Genomic DNA, 21,116 nt, shown 5'->3' with positions numbered 1-21,116 from the left:
GGGTACACACATTCAGTTCCTCCCCTCAGGATAAAATGTAATGTAATAACGGATGATTTTTTTCAACCAGCAAAGTCATATTTTTAATATTTCTAATAATTTGGTTTATGACCAAATACATGCAAAACTAATGCCATCCCATCAACCTCCGCTGTACTTTGTGTTTAGTGCTAATTAGCAAACAATGGTGAACATGGTAAATATTAAACGTGCTAAACATCAGCATGTTAGCATTGTCATTGTGGGCATGTTAGCATGTAGTTCAAAACACTATCATGCCCAAGCACAGCCTCACAGACTTGGCTGACTTTATTCTTGTACTCCTATTCTTGTTTGAATTTATCTTTGGGACTGCAGACCTGCAGACACATAGATGGCTGCTTTCTACCCCATATAGCTTCAACAGGAGAGCTTTATACTTCTTACAAACTTTAGTTACAAAACAGGAACTAAAAGAATTAGCGTCTACCGGTGACATCTTGTTTTTGCATGCATGTTCATGTCCATGTATGTACAATCTAAATTTGTCCACATACAGTAATTGTCTAAATCCACAACCTATATACACCTATGTTGGTGTGTATGTGTGCAAGCGCACATGCAGGAATGGGTTTAGGCCACAGCATGAGGCATTCTTCTAAAAATGCCATTCCCACCAAGCCACAGAAGCAGCCAGCAATTGCTCAAAACTTCCACATTAAAAAGAGAGGCGGAGAAGAGAGAGAAAAGATTGAAGAGAGAGAAAAAAGAGCGAGGGAGGGAGAGGGCGAAGAGAGAGAAAAGAGAGAGGTTCCAGTGGTGGCGGCGGTGGTGTTGGTATGCCTTCCAGCAGACGAACCACAAGGCTCCCATGGGACCTTTCAGGGAAGGAGGAGAGCGGGGGGGGGGATGGAGGAGGAGGGAGGAAAAATGAGAAAGGGATGGAAAGAGGAGGAAGAGGGGAGGAAAAGGAAGGGGAAAATTCTGAGAAGACAAAGAAGAGAATGAGGAGGAAGTAAAGGAAATGAAGGAAGCAAGGGAGCAGGAGAGGAGGCAATGGGGGTGATTGAGCAGGGAGATAATAAATGAGAAACAGAGTGAAGGGGGGAAAGGAATGACAGCGGGGAGAAAATGAGAGAAAGACACAGAGTTGACAAATTCATGGGGCCCACCACACCCTGGCACAAACATCGGCCTCAGAACACGAACACTCACCCCTGGAGTTGAAGGAAAAACCATAGGCGGTAAAAAACACACATTTTATGTACTGTAAAAGAAACTGGCTCGCAGAACATGGTGCACCATTCATCTTCCTCCAACCTTTTCATCTTCACAGGGACCCAAACTTAACAACAGTGTGATCCTGTACAGCACTGGCATACTTTGAGAACTGTTGCCAAAGAATCCCTGACAGAAAATGACTTAGAATGACAAGGAAACTACCCCCTCTTGTGGTTAGATTTAAAAAGAAAAGTTATGAGGAAGAGATTTTCTTTTTCTACAAGGGCATCCAGTTCATTCCTTTGTGCCGAAATATCCCGAGGGAATATTCTGCGTTGTGAAATGCGCCAGTTTCAGGGCATACAAATGAAGGAGACAGCAGAGACAAAGACAAACACATCAGCAGAGATGTAACATAGGCGGTTTCATTCCCGCCCTCTCACCGTTTGAGATGGCGACACATGAACTGCAGCGTGTCATGGTTTGGAGGAGGCATGCTAAGCACCAGACACTTCAAACGATCCACTTTGTCCATGTAGTCCGACATCTCTGCAACACAGAGCAAGAGACGTGCCAGATCACAAAAAATATCATCATTCGCATTCCAGTTCATGAACTTCATTAGCATTGGAAACTTGATTCACATCCACTAACTGATATCACATGTAATCTATAGGCGTTTTTTTTCTTTATTTTTTCTTTGATGATTTCAAATTGAACCACATGCAACACTGCAGGGCAATAATTACAAAGGCCACATCAACGATCTAATCTGATGAAGCCACAAGCAATTAACTATCACCACTGCTGATCACTCCCTCTGCAGTAAAAAAAACTCCCTTCATAGCAATTCAATTTAATTTTATTTATAAAGAATGCATTTGTGTCTTATCGTTTCTTATTAATGTGCAAGTTTTGATACTGAATGTAATTGATTTAGAAATGCCTTTTTATCTACCGTTTGAGGATGAGTAAAAGACATTATGATACATTTCTGTATCACAGAAGTTCACGCAAATGAACTGATAAAGAATGCAATAAAGGAAAAGTTTGGTGATGTTCTTATCTTTTTATTCAGTCAACAAATCCCAAGAAAAGATTAAAACCGTGATCAGCGAATTTATCCTACTAACAACTGCCGTATGCAAGCCTGACTTGGTTTATTCTTAAATGCAATAGACCTACATCTGTGTTTAAAACCTTTAAAATCAGCATTCAGCCTCACCTGCTGCCCTGCTAGACATGTTCCTTTATTATGATGCTACAGATACTCACCAGAGCATTAAATGTATATTAATCCACAGCTGAAAATAGTCCCCGGTAAATGCATTAGTTTTTCCTTATTCAGTAAATAAACTATATTTTTGGCTTCAGGCTGCAACAAACAGGATATGGAAGGGGTAAAGTAGTGAATGATAAACAAATTGTTAGTTTTGGTCTTTTAATGGCATTTGGTGACCAGAAGAAAATTATAGAATAACCCATATCAGTTGAGGATTATGGGAGTTGTGTGAAAAACCGCAGCTAACCTGCGAGGATTTATACTGTCAGGAGTCAGAAGAAACCATCACTTCACTTGAATTCAATATTGCCAAATACATTTTAGTTTTTTCAGTATGTAATTATCCTTCTCTTGCTTTGGAAACTCATGTAATTTTCTTTTTGGGAAGCACCATTTCATATTTGACTGGGTCCATGTATATTTCATAATACAAGTGGGGTTTCATTTTCTAGAGGTGAAAAAAAGTGCTATAAATACAGAATATTCTATAAGGATGAAAATGACTTTCACCACAGCTTGACAAAGTGTGAAAGCAACCAAGTACGGGTGGGGGGGAGACAACAACGCTCAAACCCAGACTGTCCTGGTTTTGAATCATTAAAACCACATCAGTGTTGTGAGTATTCAAAATAAAAGCACAGCAGAGAGGAAAAACAATAAAGTGAGATTATAAAGTGACTGATGTTGACGTCCTGGAGGTTAAAAGACTGCAACTTGCAACTTCCTCATTTTGACTCCGGCCAGTAACTTTTATGCATTACTTCCCCCCTTTATTTCTTTCTTTCCACTTTTTCTATGTTCTATATACACCAAACAATCAAATAAATAATAAAAGGAAATAATTGAAAAAACCCTATCCACTAAAAATGTCTCACCTCAAGTATAAAGGTGCTTTTAAATGGGAATTTGGTTTTTATTTCATTCAAACTTTGTTTAGAGATAACTGAAAAAGTTTAATCTCTACTCTACTACTACTCTAATTAAAGATGAGTGCTATTCTGTGCAAAGTGACACTCCAAATGAAGGGGGGGGAGGTATATACAGTATATAAAAAATAAACTGGGGCTAAAACTGGTCACTCACTAACTGTCTCCACGATGTCGGTGAAGAAGCCGAAGGGTACCAGGGGCTCAGGAAGCTCGCGAAAGAAAAGTTTCAAAGCTCCTGTGATGACATGAACGTCCTCCCACTCAATCTCGTCCAAATTCAGCTTCTCCTCTGAAAGACAGGGAGGGAAAAGGAAAGGGGAGATATTCAGACAAACACGGATCAGAGGAAGTGACCAAAAAAGCAAGGCAATGTGAAAAAGAGAGACAAAGAGTTAGCGTGGAGTTACAGTCACAGTATCGTTTAGTACACAACATCAGCAGAACGGTGGGTGAATTAATGTCAGTGCTGAGGCGTAACACGACGGCTTGTAGCTGCACGAAGGAGATAGAAATGTTCTGTGAAAGTCAGAGAAGACACAGAAGCAAAAACACATATACAGCAAATACAATCCAGGCCTGACCAATGCTTCTCAGACTGAATTATCAGAACCAAAGGGAAGAAAATAAAGAGCTTTAATTGAAGTTCAATGTTTAGGACGCATACAGTCTATTAGTGTCTAATGATGAGAAACATTAGTTAGTGTGAGGTATTGCAGTGGGATTAGAGCACTTCACATTACACAAGCTGCAGCTGATTCTCCGTTTTGTCCACTTGGTGGCAGCCATGCACCGTGTGAGACGTTGCTGTACAACCTGCTGCGTGTTATTACATCAGAAAACTTACAAGCAGAAAAGCCTAAGGGACACACATACATTAAGCACATGGTAGCACAACCAGCAGACAGCTCAGTGCACGTCTGTACTGCAGCTCAGCTCTGCGTGTCAGTCTGTGTGTGGGGAGTGTTTGATTGAGGTGTTCACATTATGCAACACATGATACACAATAACAAGCAGGCTGAGTAACGCATGAAAGCGGCTGTTTTTCCCCCGTCAGTCTGAATCTACCTTGTACCAACTCTGCCGGGAACATGTAACGGCCATCTGTAGTCACCGCTCGCTCTGCAAAAACCAACAGTTACTCAGTGGGCATTCCTCTGCGTCCACTTTATCAAAAGGATGTCATGTAGTAGAAGTGAGACAATCAGGTTTCAAGCAGGACGTACAGTAAGTGTGTGTTGTGGTTATAAAATACAGCATCATCCTTTGCAGTTTTAATTCATTGTCAGAGACTAAATTAAACAGATCACCCCCCCACCCAGCTCCACCCATCATTCTCACCATGGTCCACCAGGAAGCGTAGTTTCTGAATCACAGCCAGGTTCCCTGATACTCTGTAGATGCCATCAGTATCCAGTCCTGCAACATACCGCACAGAGCAGGTGAGATCACTGGTGTGCCATACAATTAGTATCAAAACCAAACTGACACATTGTCCATTATCTAAAACTTGACGTCACAAGTGTACGATAAAAATAGTGGCAGGACAACAACAAAAAATGTATGTGTTGTGACTTTTTTGTGACAATTTAAAAAATGGATTATTTTCCCCAGAATCTATTTTTTTATTCTCATTTTTAAAATTTTTTTTTTTACCAAAGATTCACCTAAATGTATTCAGCTTATATGGTACTGCCGACTGCGACTACATCATAACCACTTCCAGCAGAAGAGACCGAAGGCAGAAAATGCAGATAATACATGTCATGTACTTCTTTACAAATGAAATCAATGTTAGATCGAGTGACTGACATGTGATGTGCATTCCTTTTAGAAAACAATTCGTTTTTAGAAATGTCTCACAATATATTGTCTCTAGAAGTTTATTATTCAACTTTTGTTTTTGTTAATGAAAGAAAAGGAAATCGCAGTACTCAATACTATCATTTTGGAATTCTGACATCTAGAATCGCAATAAATGAAAATCGCAACACAAATCAAATTGGCACCTAAACATCATGAAAAAAATCATTTGGGACATACGCATATAGTCCTTGCTCTGATAAAAACTAGCTTTCCCCATATTTAATGCAGTCAGAGCTGATATAATGGTTTGGGTTTTCACCACATTAATAATTTAGTGTGCCCGGGGAGTTTGTTATGTTGCATAAGTGCCTAAAAGCGTCAAGCAAAAGCACCTTTTGACACTTTTAGACATCGGCAGTTTTTTTTACGGCAGACATTTTTTTAATGTCAGACGTAGAACAAGTTAGGCCTTGTGACTCACTGATTAACATCCTTAATTCTTGATATTCAGTATTTTTTATTACTGTCAACAAATCCCATGTAGAGATAAAACCATCGTTAGGTCAGAACAAGTCCAGCTTTTGTGATCTATTGGTTACTATCAGAGTATGGACTTTAAAATCCAGAGCTTCACTGTCACCAGGACTGAGATGTAATGTATCATGGTACTTCTATAAAACATACAGCGTTCATTTAGAAAGATCTGACCCTGAATTGCTCATATATTGGACATTGGTCAAATAAAGTTCATTTTATCTGTATGGGCTGAAATCACAGATGTGTGTTTTATAATGAGAGCTGAAATGGTTAGTCAATTAATCAAATAGATAATTATAAATCTGGATCAGTTTTCACAATTAATGATTCCGATACATTTTGCTTCTTAAACGCGTATATTTGCAGGTTTGTTGGTCTCTGTGATGGCAAATTTTATATCTTTAGGTTTTGAACTGCTGGTCAGATAAAATAAGCAACAAGAAGACATCACCCAAGGCTCTGGGCAGTTTTTGGACAGTCACTATTTTCTGATGTTTTATAGAACAGACATTTTAATCAAGAAAATAAGCAGTAGAATTACCAATTATGAAAACATTGATTTTTTTAAAGAAAGAAATATATTAAATAAAACAAACAAAAAACATTTAACTAGAAAAGCATCAAGAACAGAAACAGAGAAGGGATCTTCCAGAACACACAAACATGCTTGTTGAAAAAAATGTACTGCAATCATTACCTCTATGTTTTGGGTTCAGTTAGTTGGTTTGTTTCTTTGTCTGTCAGCAGGATTACGGAAAACTACTGGCCGGATTTCATTAAAGACCTGGTGGAAGGGTGTCATAGGCTAAGGAAGACCCCATAACATTTAGGAGCAGAGCCAAATCCCGGTGCAGATGCACAAATTCATTTTCACTTTGGTTAACATTGTGAGAGAAGGCATTTGTGCTGCATTCAAGTGGTGTCAAAATAATCTGAAGAATTGGTTCCCAACTGGGAATATTCACACTGCATTAACAATAAGAAATAAGTTATGCCTTAGCAGAGGTCTGCACTCTCGTAGTTATACTGTAACTATGAGAAGTACCAAAAATAATTTCTCTCTTTTTCCAGAAGCTACTTGGTCCTAAAAGTTATTCTATCCGTCACGTCCTTAAATGTAAACGTCTCAATCCAAAACTGCTCCTTAGAAATATTTAATTCATCAAAACCAGGTTTCTAAAGCCTTTGTGGTCAAAACACTGATTCTTTTTTTTAAGTGTGTATAAAATTTTTACTTGCAGCACAGTTTCTAAACAACTTAATTTTCTCTAATTTAGATCTCGCAAGTCTTCTCTATGTTTTAAGTTGCCTTTCTGTCGGGGCAATCACAAACATTTTTCAGTAAATGTTAAGTGATTCATGTCACTGAGCTGAACAGAAGCTGCACAACTGCTGTCAAGTGACTGACGCTCAAAACAGAACTGAGGAGTGTTTTCTCATGTGTCTCCTTTTAGTTATGTTTAGAATTAGAATTTAGTTTAGAGAGTTCAGAATCCCATTAGCAGGAGCGGGCTGTGTGTTTGCAGCGTTTGTACCTCTCTTCTCCACGGCGTCAGTACAAAGTCTGACGAAGCGAGGGACGGTGCTCTTCTCTCTCTCGCAGAGCATCTCCAGACGACAGCCAAACACCTGATCTGAAGGGTGATGACAGACACACAAACACACACACAAACCTTTTATGTCTGATCAGAAGGTTTGACGGGTTTTTTTCTCAGATAACTGTGCCAAGACATGATGTAAGAGCTACAAACTTAAGTAAATCAAGATATAATTATTGTTCACTATGGAATGAAACCTCCATGTTCCCAACAGCTCACCCTTGATTATGCAATGCAACTCATGTAATATACCATATATAACATAGGGTGAAAACAAATCATGTGCATCCTTTCACACCAGAGTATGCCACCATTATACTGCCGTATGATCACATTGTGTTATCTCCGACGAGGACTGTGATGAAAACATTGAATGTGAAAATGTCATCAAATAATCGATCTTTTTAACCATAATAATCACACTTTCAAAGTAGTTGGGAGTCATTATTTGTTCAATCTATTGATGCTTCCACTTATTTGAACATTCTTCTTCAGTTCTAATATAATGCAGACATTGTCACGTTACGCCTCCTAGTGGAGGAGGATGTAGTTGAGGTAACCCATTCCATCAAAGCTTTAAAAAGGAGCAGTAGCTTGTCAATGCTGAAAAAAAAATTGTTGTATCTTTGTTAAAATTATGAGGTGCTGGTGGGATCGCTGAACATGTAAATAAAACATCCCCGGTTTGAGTCTGGCCAGGTTACCTTAAGCAATGGCAGAAAAAATACTTTGAAAAAGGATGCTTTTTTAAATTTAGAATGTGGACAATGCAACCCGAAAAACCTGTGTGTTAAAGATGTTAAAGACAAATGTTATAAAAGAGTTAATGTTTGTTTCTAGAACATTTTACCTTCTTCCTTTTCAATGTAGTTGCCATTTAGATCACTCCTCTTTTTTAGGATGTTGCTTTGTCTAAAAGCTATGAAGGTCAAATATTACGGAATTTGTGGTTAAAAAACTCACACAAATATGATTTCATCTTAAAAAGTAATTCTAAAGAAGGTATCAAAAATAAGGAACAGCTTCAAAAAGAAATACTCATTATAGAGGAAGTGTTAATAGGAGTGTTGCAAAAGAGTCCACACATCTGTGAGAAATTAAAACAAGCTGCTGGACCACCATGACTCAATGGTTCCAATGGTCCTTGGCATATAGTCTCTGAACTCTACTAAAGAGATGAACAGAATCATTAAAAAAAATAGTCCCTCATTAGGCATTGTTGATGGTGGCGGAGAGCGTTGTCTGACACATGAAACAGAATTGTCCCATAGGTGTCTAATTGGGTTGAGATCTGACGGCCATAACATATATATATATTTGATTCTGAAAAGATTTTAATTCTCAAACCATTCAGTGACCCCTGAATGGAAGCATCTACATTCATTGGGTTGCTCCATTAATTTAGGTTGAATTTGCCATCAAAGGTGTCCTAATTTGCTTAAAATATTGAAAAAAAAGACAAAAGGATCATTTTCAGCTTTCAAGGGGAGACACTATGGTTGAATAGGGTAAACAAATTACTAATAGTTATCATCATGAAACTTCCCCAGTTGAATACTTATATTAAGGAAAGTATTTTGTGTATTACAAGTGTCTGCAATGTTATTTTAAAATATGCAAATTTGTCATTATTTCAATAGATATGATCTAATTTTCACACATTTCCAGAACAGAAATCTAAACATTGGATGAAGCCAGATTCTGAATTTTTGTTTCATTTTGTTGACATATTGGAGTCAAAGGTTTTTAAAGAGGGCATTTTGAATATCTTTTTATCACTCCATAAATCAGAAAATTCTGCCAAAAGCCATTAAGAAATTCCATTTCAGCATTTTAAAATGTTCTATAAATCTGACTATAAATGATATATGAACTAACCCCTCTGTAAAAACCTTTAGAATATACAGGAGATAGAAATTATATTTAATGTTTATTTATATAATGCTACTGAAGAGAGAATATGAGAAATACAGCCTGAAAGATATTGTACTGTAAACATACAAGACACTACAGGTGAATACAGTAAAACTTTTAACTAACATCACCATGAAACTTCCCCACAGACATTAAGACAATTATCTAATGCTTACTTTTGGCAAATTTAGGAGAAATCTAATGACACAAATAGACAAAATGTAGAAAAATGAACACTACTAACAATAAACATCTTTGCGACATGACATGTTGCGGATGTAAAATAGCCCCAAAATATCAAAATTGGCCAGTGCATGAAAACACAATGTTTTGGAAAGCTCCAAGATGTTATAATAGTGTTGTAAAAACAGTGTGAAAAAACTTTCGTTTTGGAGAAGCTCTTACTAAACAGGCGAGGAGGATTGCGATGCATATTCACTTGGGGATGTGGCATCCCCGCAGGGTGAATGCTGAGATTTCCTGCCAGCCATCACAACGGTGATGTTGCTCAGCTAAACAGCTATATAGGATACTTGCATTCAAACAGTGTAAAACTGCAAAAAGAAATCTCACCTTTAATGAGCCCCTTCTCCTGCAGGGCCTGCAGAGGAGGTCTCTTTAGGATCAGCTTCTTCAGCCGGGTCTTCACTCTCTTCCTCTCTGTGTTCTCCAGGTTGGATGCCGAGCGAGGGACTGCAGAGGTGGGAAAGGAGGAGGTGAAGGAGGAGGAAGAGGAGGTCAGTGCGGATCCTTGGGCTACAGCTGGGCAGGAGAGCAGATGAGACGGGATGGTGGTGAGGATGAAAAGCGGGAGGGCCGGGTGACGGCGGAGGTGAGACAGGACTGAGGGGGGGATTATTTGCCACGGGGGCCTTGTGAAAATATAAGTAGGCTGGATGGAGGAAAGAATGGAGGAGAGTATAGAGGGATGTAAGAAGCCTGTGTGGAAGTTTAGAAAAAAGAAAGAATGATGATGATGGAGCGAGAGTAAACTGAGGTTGAGACCGGGAGGTTGTGTGAAGCAAGGAAGTCAGAGTGGAGCGATGAGAGGCATCATTTGGTGACAACTTACGCGACATTCTCCTGTCATCCTCGTCCCCGCTGTGTTCCAGCATCTCCACGCTACCCGCTCGCCTCAGAGAGTACTGCAGGACGTTGTCTAACGGGTTTTCGCGGTCCTGAAGGGCAGGCAGGGTGAAATAGCGCTCATTGTGTCAACTGCATCACAACATACTGGTGTGAAGTGGCTTCTCAGAAGGCCAACAGAGAAACATTTACACACCGACGCTGAAACTTTAAGTTTAATATTTAAAGAAAAACAATATTATGCTTTAACCTAGAGTAGAGGTCTTCAACGTTTTTTAGGCCAGGGACCGCTAAGCTGAAAAAGAGACTGAGTAGAGACTCCCTTCTGCATATATTCTATACAACTGAGTTGCATATTGAAATGAGCCGAATGGATAAAAATAACTGCACATTATTTCTACACCATGTTTTAAGGAGGTGTGTTCAGTTCGGTAAAAGGCCGCGGTGAACATAAACCTTACATATTGAGTGTATGACACTATTTTGAACTAAAGGGAAACCATTTTACCACTAATGTAAGTGGTACATTGAAAGTAAAACTGTGCGTGTTGTGTGTCTCACCAGCCTGTCGATGACGTTCTGGATGGTGTTGTACCACTCTTTGATCAGAGAGTCTGTCTCCGACTGCAGCAGAAACTCGTTGCCCGTCACTGTCCTCAGCTGCAACACACAATTACGAATCAGCACCCCAATGAGGATTATTTTTTCACACATCTTATACAACTAGTTTGCCAGGTGTTAAGCTCAATTGTTTGCATGTTTCTTGATGTTAAAGACAGTAAAACACATGATCTCCCAAATTTCACTGGAAAATGAATTTTTACTGCTTCCTCTTCCTCACTGAGAGTCAATGTAGAGTGACTGGGTAAAAGAAAGTTTCCTACTCTCACTTCCTTTGCTGATAAGGACCTTTTTCTGACAAAAGTAGGATAGTATGTTTTACTACTTATTTGCTATTGCATCGCCTAACTGTACATCAGCTCAATTTAACAATTCAAATTAAAGGATCACTGAGGTCTGAACAGTTTTGTAATGCGTAAACAATTTCTTGATTTCTCAAGAATGAGAGTGTTTGAGGTTGATCGAATTATATATTTTCTTCTGTGTTTTCTGATTACTGTTACTCCACATCTTTCCTACCTTGAAGACGTTTTTCTTGCTGGACAGGTTGTTGGCCCAGTGCAGCTGTGCTCCTCTTAAATCCACACTGCTCTCAGGACGACTGTTTCCTGGTCTCTATTTATAAATAAACACACACACACACACACACACACACACACACACACACACACACACACACACACACACACACACACACACACACACACACACACACACACACACACACACACACACACACACACACACACACACACACACACACACACACACACACACACACACACACACACACACACACACACAGTTTATGAACATGTGAGCTGATGTGTGACATGGAGGAATGTGTGCCCACCCAGCTGTGTGCTCACGTTTTGGCAAAGCTGCTGATATTTGTGAAACCAACCAGAGTCAGCTGGCTTAAAAAACTTTTTTTTTAATTTTCAAAATTAAAATGAAGATGGAGAAAAAAACATGCAGAAAAACTGACATCTGCACATTGGAAATGATTTACAACAATTGGCTTAGGATTTCCAAATTAAGAAATGTGCTTCATGGAATGTTTTCCACTCAATTTTTAGCAATAATATGCAGGGAAAGAAAACACTAAATTATGGGTTTTGCAAAGACATTACCTGGACTAAAATCACACAGAGTTGTCTGAGCTCTTACCCAGCTGGAAGGTGTCTGGGATTTAGGATCTTTAAAGAAAACCAGACTATTCCCGACCAGCACCACCCAGGAAGGACTCCAATTCTTCCTGCAACCCAACAAACACAATTATACTTAACAGATTCAGCCCAGCAAATCGTACACTATATTCATACAAACAGATACAATCCTAAGATAACTTTTGTCTTTTATGGGAGGAGCCTTAAGACGCCTCACCTCAGTTTCCGGCCTCCTTCTGCAATCTTTGTCTTGTTCAGGAGGCCGGCTTTCTCCAACTCCTTAGAACACAATAAAAGGGGTTTAAAGCACAATATGCAATATCCCTCTGTGTAATACACTGCATCCTGAGCAAACCCGTTTTATTCCAATGTTGCATCATTAAAAAAATAGCAGGAGGAGCTCTTAAATCTCCCACTGCGCTATGGCCCCGTTTAAGGTGCAAGGGAAAAGAATGAACACAGTATATAAAGAGCGTGAGGAACAAACTAAGTTTATTAATTTTAGGTTTTAAGGTATCCACTTCTGAGATTGTATTTGTTGTGCTCAAAGAATTAAAGAATTATATGTGAAAAACTCAAGTGCAACGTGTTTATTCAAAAACAATTACTCTGATAAATCCTAAGACCTCGCTCTGGACAGTTTTCCCTAGGTTTCTTTTAACTTCAATAGAGTAAAAAAGACTCTGTAAAGATGCAATGCACGTTTAACAATATCGGCTTAACTAGTTAACTAGCTTAACTAGTTTCCCGTGTCGGTTACTGGGAAAGTATTTTTTGGGATAATAGTGAGTTGTCCCTTTAATATCTGACCAAGTACAACAGATGAAGCTGACAAACTCATAAATAATTTTCAACATTTCTCTTGGCCTATTATCATTTATTATCATCATATGACATCACATTCTGGAGAATCTGTATTTTTTCAAAACTGGATTTGACAAATATTTTATTGGTAAATGAAACAGAACTAGTGAAGTCCTACAGGGTCGGCTGAAAAGCCTGAGTTACCAGACCTTTATGACCCCTGCCTTTATTTGTTGTTGCTGTGTGGTGGGTTTACAGCATGGCTGTCAAGTTCACTAAAAAGGCTGGTTTGGTCGTAGGATTGATTTTTGTCTCAGAATATGTTTGAGAAGGTGTTGGAGGACAGAAGCAAAGGAGACTTCAAAAACGTTTTCAGTTTGAGATTTAAACGTCTCTTTATGGTGGTTTTAGTAGTTTAAAAAGGAATAGTTATAAAGCTAAGGATACCCAGATGCTAAAAGAAATTGTGTGCCCAAAGCTGTTTGTCAATGCACAATATTAAATCGATATTTAAACTATTATATATACTCATGTACAGGTTTTTTTTATTTCCAAAGTAAAAAGCAGTATTTTCTCACCGGTGTGCAGCCATCGCTGTCTGGAGAGCTCTCAGGAGACGGAGGCTCCACAACGATGTTGGTCACATTACAGGAGTGATCTCTGCACTGCTGGACCAACTGAAAGACAGGAAGTAAGTGGACATCATCAGCGGTGTTCATTTGTCTTGTCATATGTATATGGGCATATGTGTCTAGTGTTTTCAGTGAAAACAGTTAATAGGGTATGCATTCCCCCTTCCAGCTGCATGTCTGTGAATACTGTACACCTTCAATACCTTGCCATTCTCAGGTAGGATCATAGACTGCGAGTGGCTGAGCTGCTGCTTGACATCATGCAGAGAGGCCGAGTTATGGCACTGGGCATCGGCATTGCTGAACGACATCGTGCTCAGGGTGTCAGAGGAGACGGCGCGCTGCATGCTCTTTACAGGGGTTAAAGGTTGGGGTCAAACGATTAGGTCAGTGGTGAGCAAGGGCAAGGGCAATCACTAATTTACTGCGTGTGAACTGAAAAATAAAGACAATATGCTCCCATTGTATTTTAATGTCAGTGGATTTTCCGAGAGCTGTTCAGTGTTTTCTAATGAATACCTAGTGAGATTATAAAAGAACCATTTCCTCTTTATCATATGTGCTGTATAGTTAATCCTTTAGCGCTCTTGCCTTTAGCAACCAATTACAATCACAAACAAGCAACAGTGAGGAGCAACAGAAAGGTCAGTAACTTTTTGAAAATTAAGCATGCAGTTTCTCTCCTTAATTGTCAATATTCAGATGGCAACACATTTTATGGGATATTTGTTTTGCACTTTAAATACAATTCATGCCAACAAGCATGCAAAACGATCAAGGAAGACGCTAACTCTTATACTTGCACTACTAGACCATAGGTTTTACAATTTGATCTGTGCAATAAAGACTCCATGTTCAAACAGTCATTAGTATAAGTATTGACAAAACAAGCAGCAATTTGTCCTCAATGCTTTTATATTCCCATTTGCAGTTTCAATTTTACATTCAATGGTATACCTAAGAGGAGGACCTTAACTTACTAGTGGGAATTGTTTCTTATTGATTCATTTGATGATTGCTTTGTTTTTCTGAACGATAGACAGCAGAGTCAATAAATGCTCTAAAATATTTAGATTAGACAGTGCAACAGTCAAGGCACTGGTTGCTGGCTTGCAAATCATTCTCAGCATTAGGTTCAACAGGGTTTCTTATTTTGGTCTGCTCTCAATTCTCCCAGTCGATAACACACAGTGGTAGCCACTATGAAACCTTCTGCCATTTCAGATCAATTCTGAATTAAGCTGAAAATATTTTAAACAATTCCTCTTTGGGGAAGAACAACAATGCAGCAGCAGTGCACTGTCAATTTACATGTATGAATTGCTAATATGAAGTGAAGCATTCTGGCACTCTGAGAAACAATAAATACCGTAATTATGAGCGAATATCCTGAGAAAAAAATGGAAAATGGGGATAAACTGCAGTTTTCTTGAGTTGTTGTGCTTTACTTTACAGCAGCAGCAGTGAGGCAGATGCATGTATCATTGTGCATCTATACTTTACAAGCCAAATATTTACAATTTACAATGCCACACACAAACAGCTACAGGTGTGCATTGTTCCATACAAATTCCCACAACTTCAACTTTTCATGTAGCAGCATAGTTAAGTAACTTTCCCAATCCCTGTAACCTAGTTTCAACAATCAGACTAAATACCCCTCCTAATAGTGGCCATCTTTTCATGCAAGGGGGATCAGCACTATGAGCCAAATCTGCTATTTTGCAAAGAGGAGGCATTTAAAAGGGCTTTAAACCAAGCACCCACACCCCACTGTGATGCAACATGTTGCATTAAAAACTGCTTGGGTAACGACCTTTCTTTTTACACCATGAGTTGCTATTTCAACACCTTAATATGCATAAATGCTGATCTCTGAGAATCTAAAGAGCATAGCTGGCATTACAATAATGTATTCTACAGTAATACAGTGGAGATGCAGTTTTTGCAAATCTAACAACTTTAGTTCATTGATTTTCATGAGGAAAATACCCTCCATCAAAAGCCCTTTAAGCATTCATAAAAAACACTTAGGATTACCCTCCCAGTCAGACATGGAACAAGAATAACAAAGAAAGAGTTTCAGCTTTTAAAAGAATAGGAAGTCTATGTTATCTATAGATACTTATGTACAGACGCACAGTAAATGGTTCTGGTGATAGATGTGCAAACATAACATGTTGCAGGACTGGCAGTCCCATTTTGTGAAGCAAATGCTTCCTGTTGTGTCGTGAAAATATGTAAAACTAGTAAAGTGTGCTTATCTATGACGTAACTCTTTGACGAGTGTTTTTTTTGACAAGGTGAGAGTCAAGGGGAAAGCGTTAGCCCTCTGGCAATGAAAGAGTGGCAGGTAGAGAAGAGTTTTACCTGTTTCATCTGCCAGCCACCGTCAGTTCTCCTCTGGTGGCTCCCGAAAAGGAAATCAGGTGTCAACTAGAGAAGAGAATGAGAAAGACAAAGAGACAGGACACACAAGTCACTATTACTTGTATTTTATTCCAATTTAAAACAACCCTATTTTCAATATTATTCACAGTTTTGTGAAAACTAGACTATTCACCATTTGTGCAACAAAATAAATTTGATCCCGAATAGCAGAAATTTGGGTCAATTTCACACCTACATGTAAAAACGAGATGCTGACGAATGTTTTCAGTAAAGATAAGACATGAAGACCAGGCTAACGTTTACACAAACACTGAAACTACTCCTCTCACATCCTGCCAGCTAAAAATGCTCCTAGATTTACCACCACAGCACAAAAGTTCACACAAAGACACACACACACATAGACACATCAAGCCCATATTCAACTGAAGTAAATGAGAGGCCGTTGCTTACTAAGACTGAAACACAAACTGCATAGTACTTGTTTGAATCAGGCATGCAGATTTTTAGTTGTTGAAATGGATCCTACATGTCCTCATAAATACAGTCAAATGAGCTCGTGAGAATTACAAAGTCAGTTGCAGGACACCTGACAACGAAAAGCCAAATAAGATATATTCACATAACAACCCCATGAAGCTAATTCAGCTCAAATTAACAAGTAGTACATTTTACATGTTCTGTCAGGCATTCCACACCAATAATGACATGAAAACAACAACATAGGTATGTGAGATTGTGTAAGAAGATGAACTTACAACATAGGTGCTCATAATCACTGATCACCTCGTTATACAATCCAGGACAACTCTTGTTTCTGAGTGCTTTTTTTGCCGTCAAGTTTCAATCTTTAGCTGCCTCTCATTTCATCTGGGACTTTTTCTTTTGAATGTCAGTCTAAAAATCATTCATCCGTCCCTCTTGTCTCAGCGTGCAACTACTTCCCCATTCTAGAGGGAAGCTGCCTTTATCAGCACGTCCAGTCACTCTCTTGTACAGCAGCTCAAAATAATCACACCACAACGTTGCGAACATTGCCACACTAACTGTCACAGTCCAACAGGTTTTGTTTGCAAGTTCATAGGCAAAGACGATGTGGAGGCTTTCCTTTAGTGAAAGTACCATAATGTTTAAATAGTCTAAATAGCCTAATCTTACTTAAGTACAGAAGAATTGTGGGAAAAATATACTCTATACTGAAAAAGTACTCACAATGAATAACAGCACCTTTAATGCTGTTTGATTGTTGTTTTATTACTCGATTGTTATTACTGATGCAAAGTGTGTGGAAAGATAAAGGTAGGTCAGCTAATTTGACTAAAATATAAATTATGATTTGGTAAAAACAAAAATGTCCAAATATTTGTATTTAAGAGGAAATAAAAAGCACACAAGTAGGATTAGAAATTGTGTGATCTTTACTATATTTAATGTTACAATAACTAAAAGATTACTGGCTACGACTCAACAAGACACGCTTCCACCAACATGAGTCACTGATTACACCTTAATGACGCCTGCTGCTGTTGAGAGTGTGTGTGGAAACTCATGAGCATGTGAGCAGAGAAGTTAAAATACACGACTAAAAGTTATGGTTAATGCTAGAAACGCCCAGCTTCATTCCCCCTAAATAGTTTTAAAATGCAAACTTGACCAGACCTACTGAATATAAAGAGACCAAGCCTAACAATCAACAATTCCAGGATCACTACATGTATTGTAATTATTGTAACAATATCTATTTGTGTGATGAATAGTTTTAAATATTCAGACATATTAATTAACACCTGGAACATGATTTTCGGTGTTGATAAAGAGGTACTTGAGTTCATTATGTTTTATAAAGTGATGATATGTGTTCATTCTGAATCTTCAAAGTAAGTAGGTAAGTAACTATATCTGTCTAACATTTTTCCATTAGTGATTAATCGGCAGATTATCTCAACAATTGATTTGTTAGTCGTTTGGTCTGAAAAAGGTCATACAATGGTGGAAAATGTCCTCACTATTTCCCAAATGTCTTGTTTTGTCTGACCAGCAGTTCAAGAGCCAAAGGAGTTGGTCAGACAGAGACATGAAGGTGTAAACATAGTAAGGGTTAAAATGTTTTTGTTTTTTTAAAAATAAAAATCTAGACCAGAGAACGCTGTGTGCTAACAAGTAATATGGGTCACCCAGTTTTAAACACCTGGTTTAATCACTAGTGTGGCATGCAGTATGCATTATATATCATTGGGGAAGTCAGTGTCTAATTTACAGTATGTAACATAGAATAAAAAGTGACACATATAGGTTGACAGAAAGCATCTCAAACGGACTTGATGGGGAATCACTGCTTTGATCAAGTGGGTATTATTTTTGATGAGCAACATTACATCTGAAACACTGACGCAACATTGAGGCAACGCAACCTTGAGATGCAAAATCTCTGACAATCTGGATCAAGCAGCTTGCGTCGCTTTACGTAGATGTCATCATTGATTCAATTCATTCACTGATGGCTGTTACACTGATGGCATACATTCCCAAAACCCTAACTCTTGAAACAACAGATGTACTTCCTCATTCAGAGCTTACAAACCCTCTCTTGTAACATCAAGTTTAGAAAAAAGGGTGAAATGATTGAAGCAGTGCAAGTTTGACTAGGACAGCATCTCTGAGGTCAGGGAGGGGTTTAACGCTGATGAAAGGTTTCAGTGAGCGGTTTAAATTTAGAAATGTTTTGGATTTAAAACACTCCTCTGTCTCCCTCTGTGTGGCCCTAATGGATTCTGCTCATCTGCATCAGATCAAGTGGCATTATGTTTATATTCTCTACAGGGATTAGCCCAACAGAAACACCATTTGAGATGAAGTGTGTGTGTCAAAGAGTGAAGTTAATGATTAAAAAAAAGAAAAATTAATGAATGAATAAATAGGGCGGTGAGTCGGTGAGTAAACAAGGGGCAACTAGAAAGAGGAAACCCCCATTTTAATTTCTCCCTGCGTTTATCCGGAACACAGTTCAAATCTGGAAACCTAAACTGTACATGGATTTGTTTAAAAATGGGCAGAAGTTGTGTGTTTGCTTTCATCTAACTGTGTGGTTTGTTTGGTCAACAATTCTTCCAAATCAAAGCTGTTTGCATTTAAGAAATGTTACAAAGTAATGATTACTAAATACTAGCAAATACCTACATGACAGGACAGAGCAATAAGTTACAAATACATAAGCCTCTTTACAGTTCTGAGGAACCAAATGAATGATGCTAAAAGCTGTCTGTGGTTAGTTACAGGTCAGGGTGGAAAAAACAACACAGAGCAATTAAGTCACGTGTCACGCAAGTGTAACTGCTATCATTTTGTCAAAGAAAACATCCCAAAACATATTGTCTACAATGTAGGTAATTTAATTACAAGACTAGGTGGTAAATCAAAAAAATGTCATCAGGGAGGCTGAATTTGACCACTTCTCTAGAAGTACAGTAGTCTTACCCTGTGCATTGTTGCATTGCCAGCTTCAGGAAGTGGTAGCGACAGATGGCTGGTTTCTCTGGGTAATGTCTGAGGTTGTAATTGACCGGCCTGCCAGAGAAACAGAAATAAACTAGAGATCATCTTGCAATGGAATGTATTTCCAGCCCCCATCTTTCAAATGGGCTTTTTAACTCAACTACACACCTGTAAAGTTTAATGATATCTTGCAGGGTTGTGATGCTATCGCGGTGACCAAATCTGGCTGCAGACAGACACCTAGCAAAGTACTCAAAACTGCTCCTGTGAAATTTCTCGCCATATCCTGCTGTATGCTTATTTGCCTTCTTGTCTGTTGAGTGTGCAGCGACTGTTCTGCCAGCAGCCAGTGAAGTGTTAGCAAATATTTTTCTTGTTGTATACTTCTGGATCTCACACTTTGCCATACGCCTTTTATTGGGCTCCCTCTTGCATTGATGACTGGGAGTATCAATGTGCATATATGTTTCAGGGGGACTGTAGACACTGAATTGCCCTTTGGGGATAAATAAAGCTATCTGATCTGTATCATTTTACTTTTTGGTTTTGCACAGATAAGACAAATTAGATATGTGTCATTGAGGTTTAGAGGTGCTGGTGACTGTTTTTTGCTACCTTGGACAAACCCAAGTAAGCTTTTTCCAGTCTTTATAATAATATTAGCTAACTGTCTCCTAGCTATAGATGTATATTTAACAGACAGGTATGAAAGTGGGATCATCTAACTCAATAAACAAGCTAATGAGCCTATTTTTAAAAGTGTCAAATTATTCCTTTTAAGCTGTCAGTCCATAGCAATGACCTTGGCCATTGACTATGTAGTATTTAGTAACTTTCTAAGTATTCAAGTTCAATGTGACCCTATGCCAAAGTAAGAATATATAGAATAGCTGCCACTTAAACTCATATGAGTCTCTCAGCGTGCTCTAGACTTCAGCTTCCAGCTGTGGAACATGTCCTGTGATCGCTGCCGTGCAAACCTTAGGAACCTAGGAAAATATGCAAGTCATGGAGTCTCTTTGAAGTCTTATGACATTCTTTGACTAAAAATGTCCCTTTTAGTGCTGATACAGACTCTTTTATTAAACACCCTGACCGTTTTCTATCCCCTCATTGAAAAAGAAAAATTTCATCCAGCCTTGAGAATGACTTCCTTCTTTCTTTCTTTTTTTTTTTTTTTTACATGTAATGCAATTTTAGTGAAAGAGAAAAACAAAAAACATGGATTAAGCTAGAGTAACAAACAGTGAATGAACACCAGTGATGTTGGGTGCCTTACCTTGTTGGGTGTGTGTCCACGGGCCCGGCGAGGGGGTTTCCAGGACCTCTCCTTGGTGATGCTGTTGACGTAGTAGTATCTCCCTGTGGGCAGGTCCGAGTACTGCTCCCACAGGTCCATGACCCGAAGAGGCTGCTGACCCGGGGCAGGGTTAGGGGGCTCTGTGAGCGACAGACGTTTCTCTGGCTGCACTTCAGTGTATAGAGGGGAGTCCTTCCAGGACAGCTGGGGCATATAGGACTCTGCTGGGACCTTGCAAGCAGAAAGAGTAAAGAGGGAAAGGAGATGGAAAGAGAGGCAGAGGTGCATTTGAGTAAATTGTGCATTTATTTTAGACTATTTTCAGCTGCGGATTAATACACATTTGGTACACTAATGA

The 21,116-nt window shown here is 38.8% G+C and overlaps 1 protein-coding gene across 4 annotated transcripts in view; it reads right to left on the bottom strand.

Moving 5' to 3' along the window:
- Positions 1 to 21,116, bottom strand: part of arhgap9 (Rho GTPase activating protein 9) — a 41,062-nt gene that overhangs the window by 1,429 nt on the left and 18,517 nt on the right. The window contains exons 5-20 of one of the 4 annotated variants that reach the window (XM_034870384.1): positions 20,738 to 20,989; positions 19,441 to 19,530; positions 15,946 to 16,011; positions 13,779 to 13,925; positions 13,522 to 13,620; positions 12,357 to 12,415; positions 12,141 to 12,228; positions 11,490 to 11,585; positions 10,911 to 11,009; positions 10,336 to 10,441; positions 9,837 to 9,956; positions 7,287 to 7,385; positions 4,750 to 4,827; positions 4,477 to 4,530; positions 3,566 to 3,700; positions 1,644 to 1,749 (exon numbers count right to left, since the gene is read on the bottom strand). In XM_034870384.1, the coding sequence (XP_034726275.1) occupies positions 1,644 to 1,749; positions 3,566 to 3,700; positions 4,477 to 4,530; positions 4,750 to 4,827; positions 7,287 to 7,385; positions 9,837 to 9,956; positions 10,336 to 10,441; positions 10,911 to 11,009; positions 11,490 to 11,585; positions 12,141 to 12,228; positions 12,357 to 12,415; positions 13,522 to 13,620; positions 13,779 to 13,925; positions 15,946 to 16,011; positions 19,441 to 19,530; positions 20,738 to 20,989 (1,694 nt within the window). Of the gene's footprint in view, positions 1 to 1,643; positions 1,750 to 3,565; positions 3,701 to 4,476; positions 4,531 to 4,749; positions 4,828 to 7,286; positions 7,386 to 9,836; positions 9,957 to 10,335; positions 10,442 to 10,910; positions 11,010 to 11,489; positions 11,586 to 12,140; positions 12,229 to 12,356; positions 12,419 to 13,521; positions 13,621 to 13,778; positions 13,926 to 15,945; positions 16,012 to 19,440; positions 19,531 to 20,737; positions 20,990 to 21,116 lie in introns of all 4 variants that reach the window. The other 3 variants (XM_034870383.1, XM_034870386.1, XM_034870385.1) reach the window with 3 other exon arrangements.

The sequence above is a fragment of the Etheostoma cragini genome, chromosome 4 (genome assembly GCF_013103735.1).
Source record: "Etheostoma cragini isolate CJK2018 chromosome 4, CSU_Ecrag_1.0, whole genome shotgun sequence".
Lineage (NCBI taxonomy): Eukaryota > Metazoa > Chordata > Actinopteri > Perciformes > Percidae > Etheostoma > Etheostoma cragini.
The sequence above is the reverse complement of the archived record's forward strand: the minus strand, read 5'-3'. Positions and strand labels throughout refer to the sequence as shown.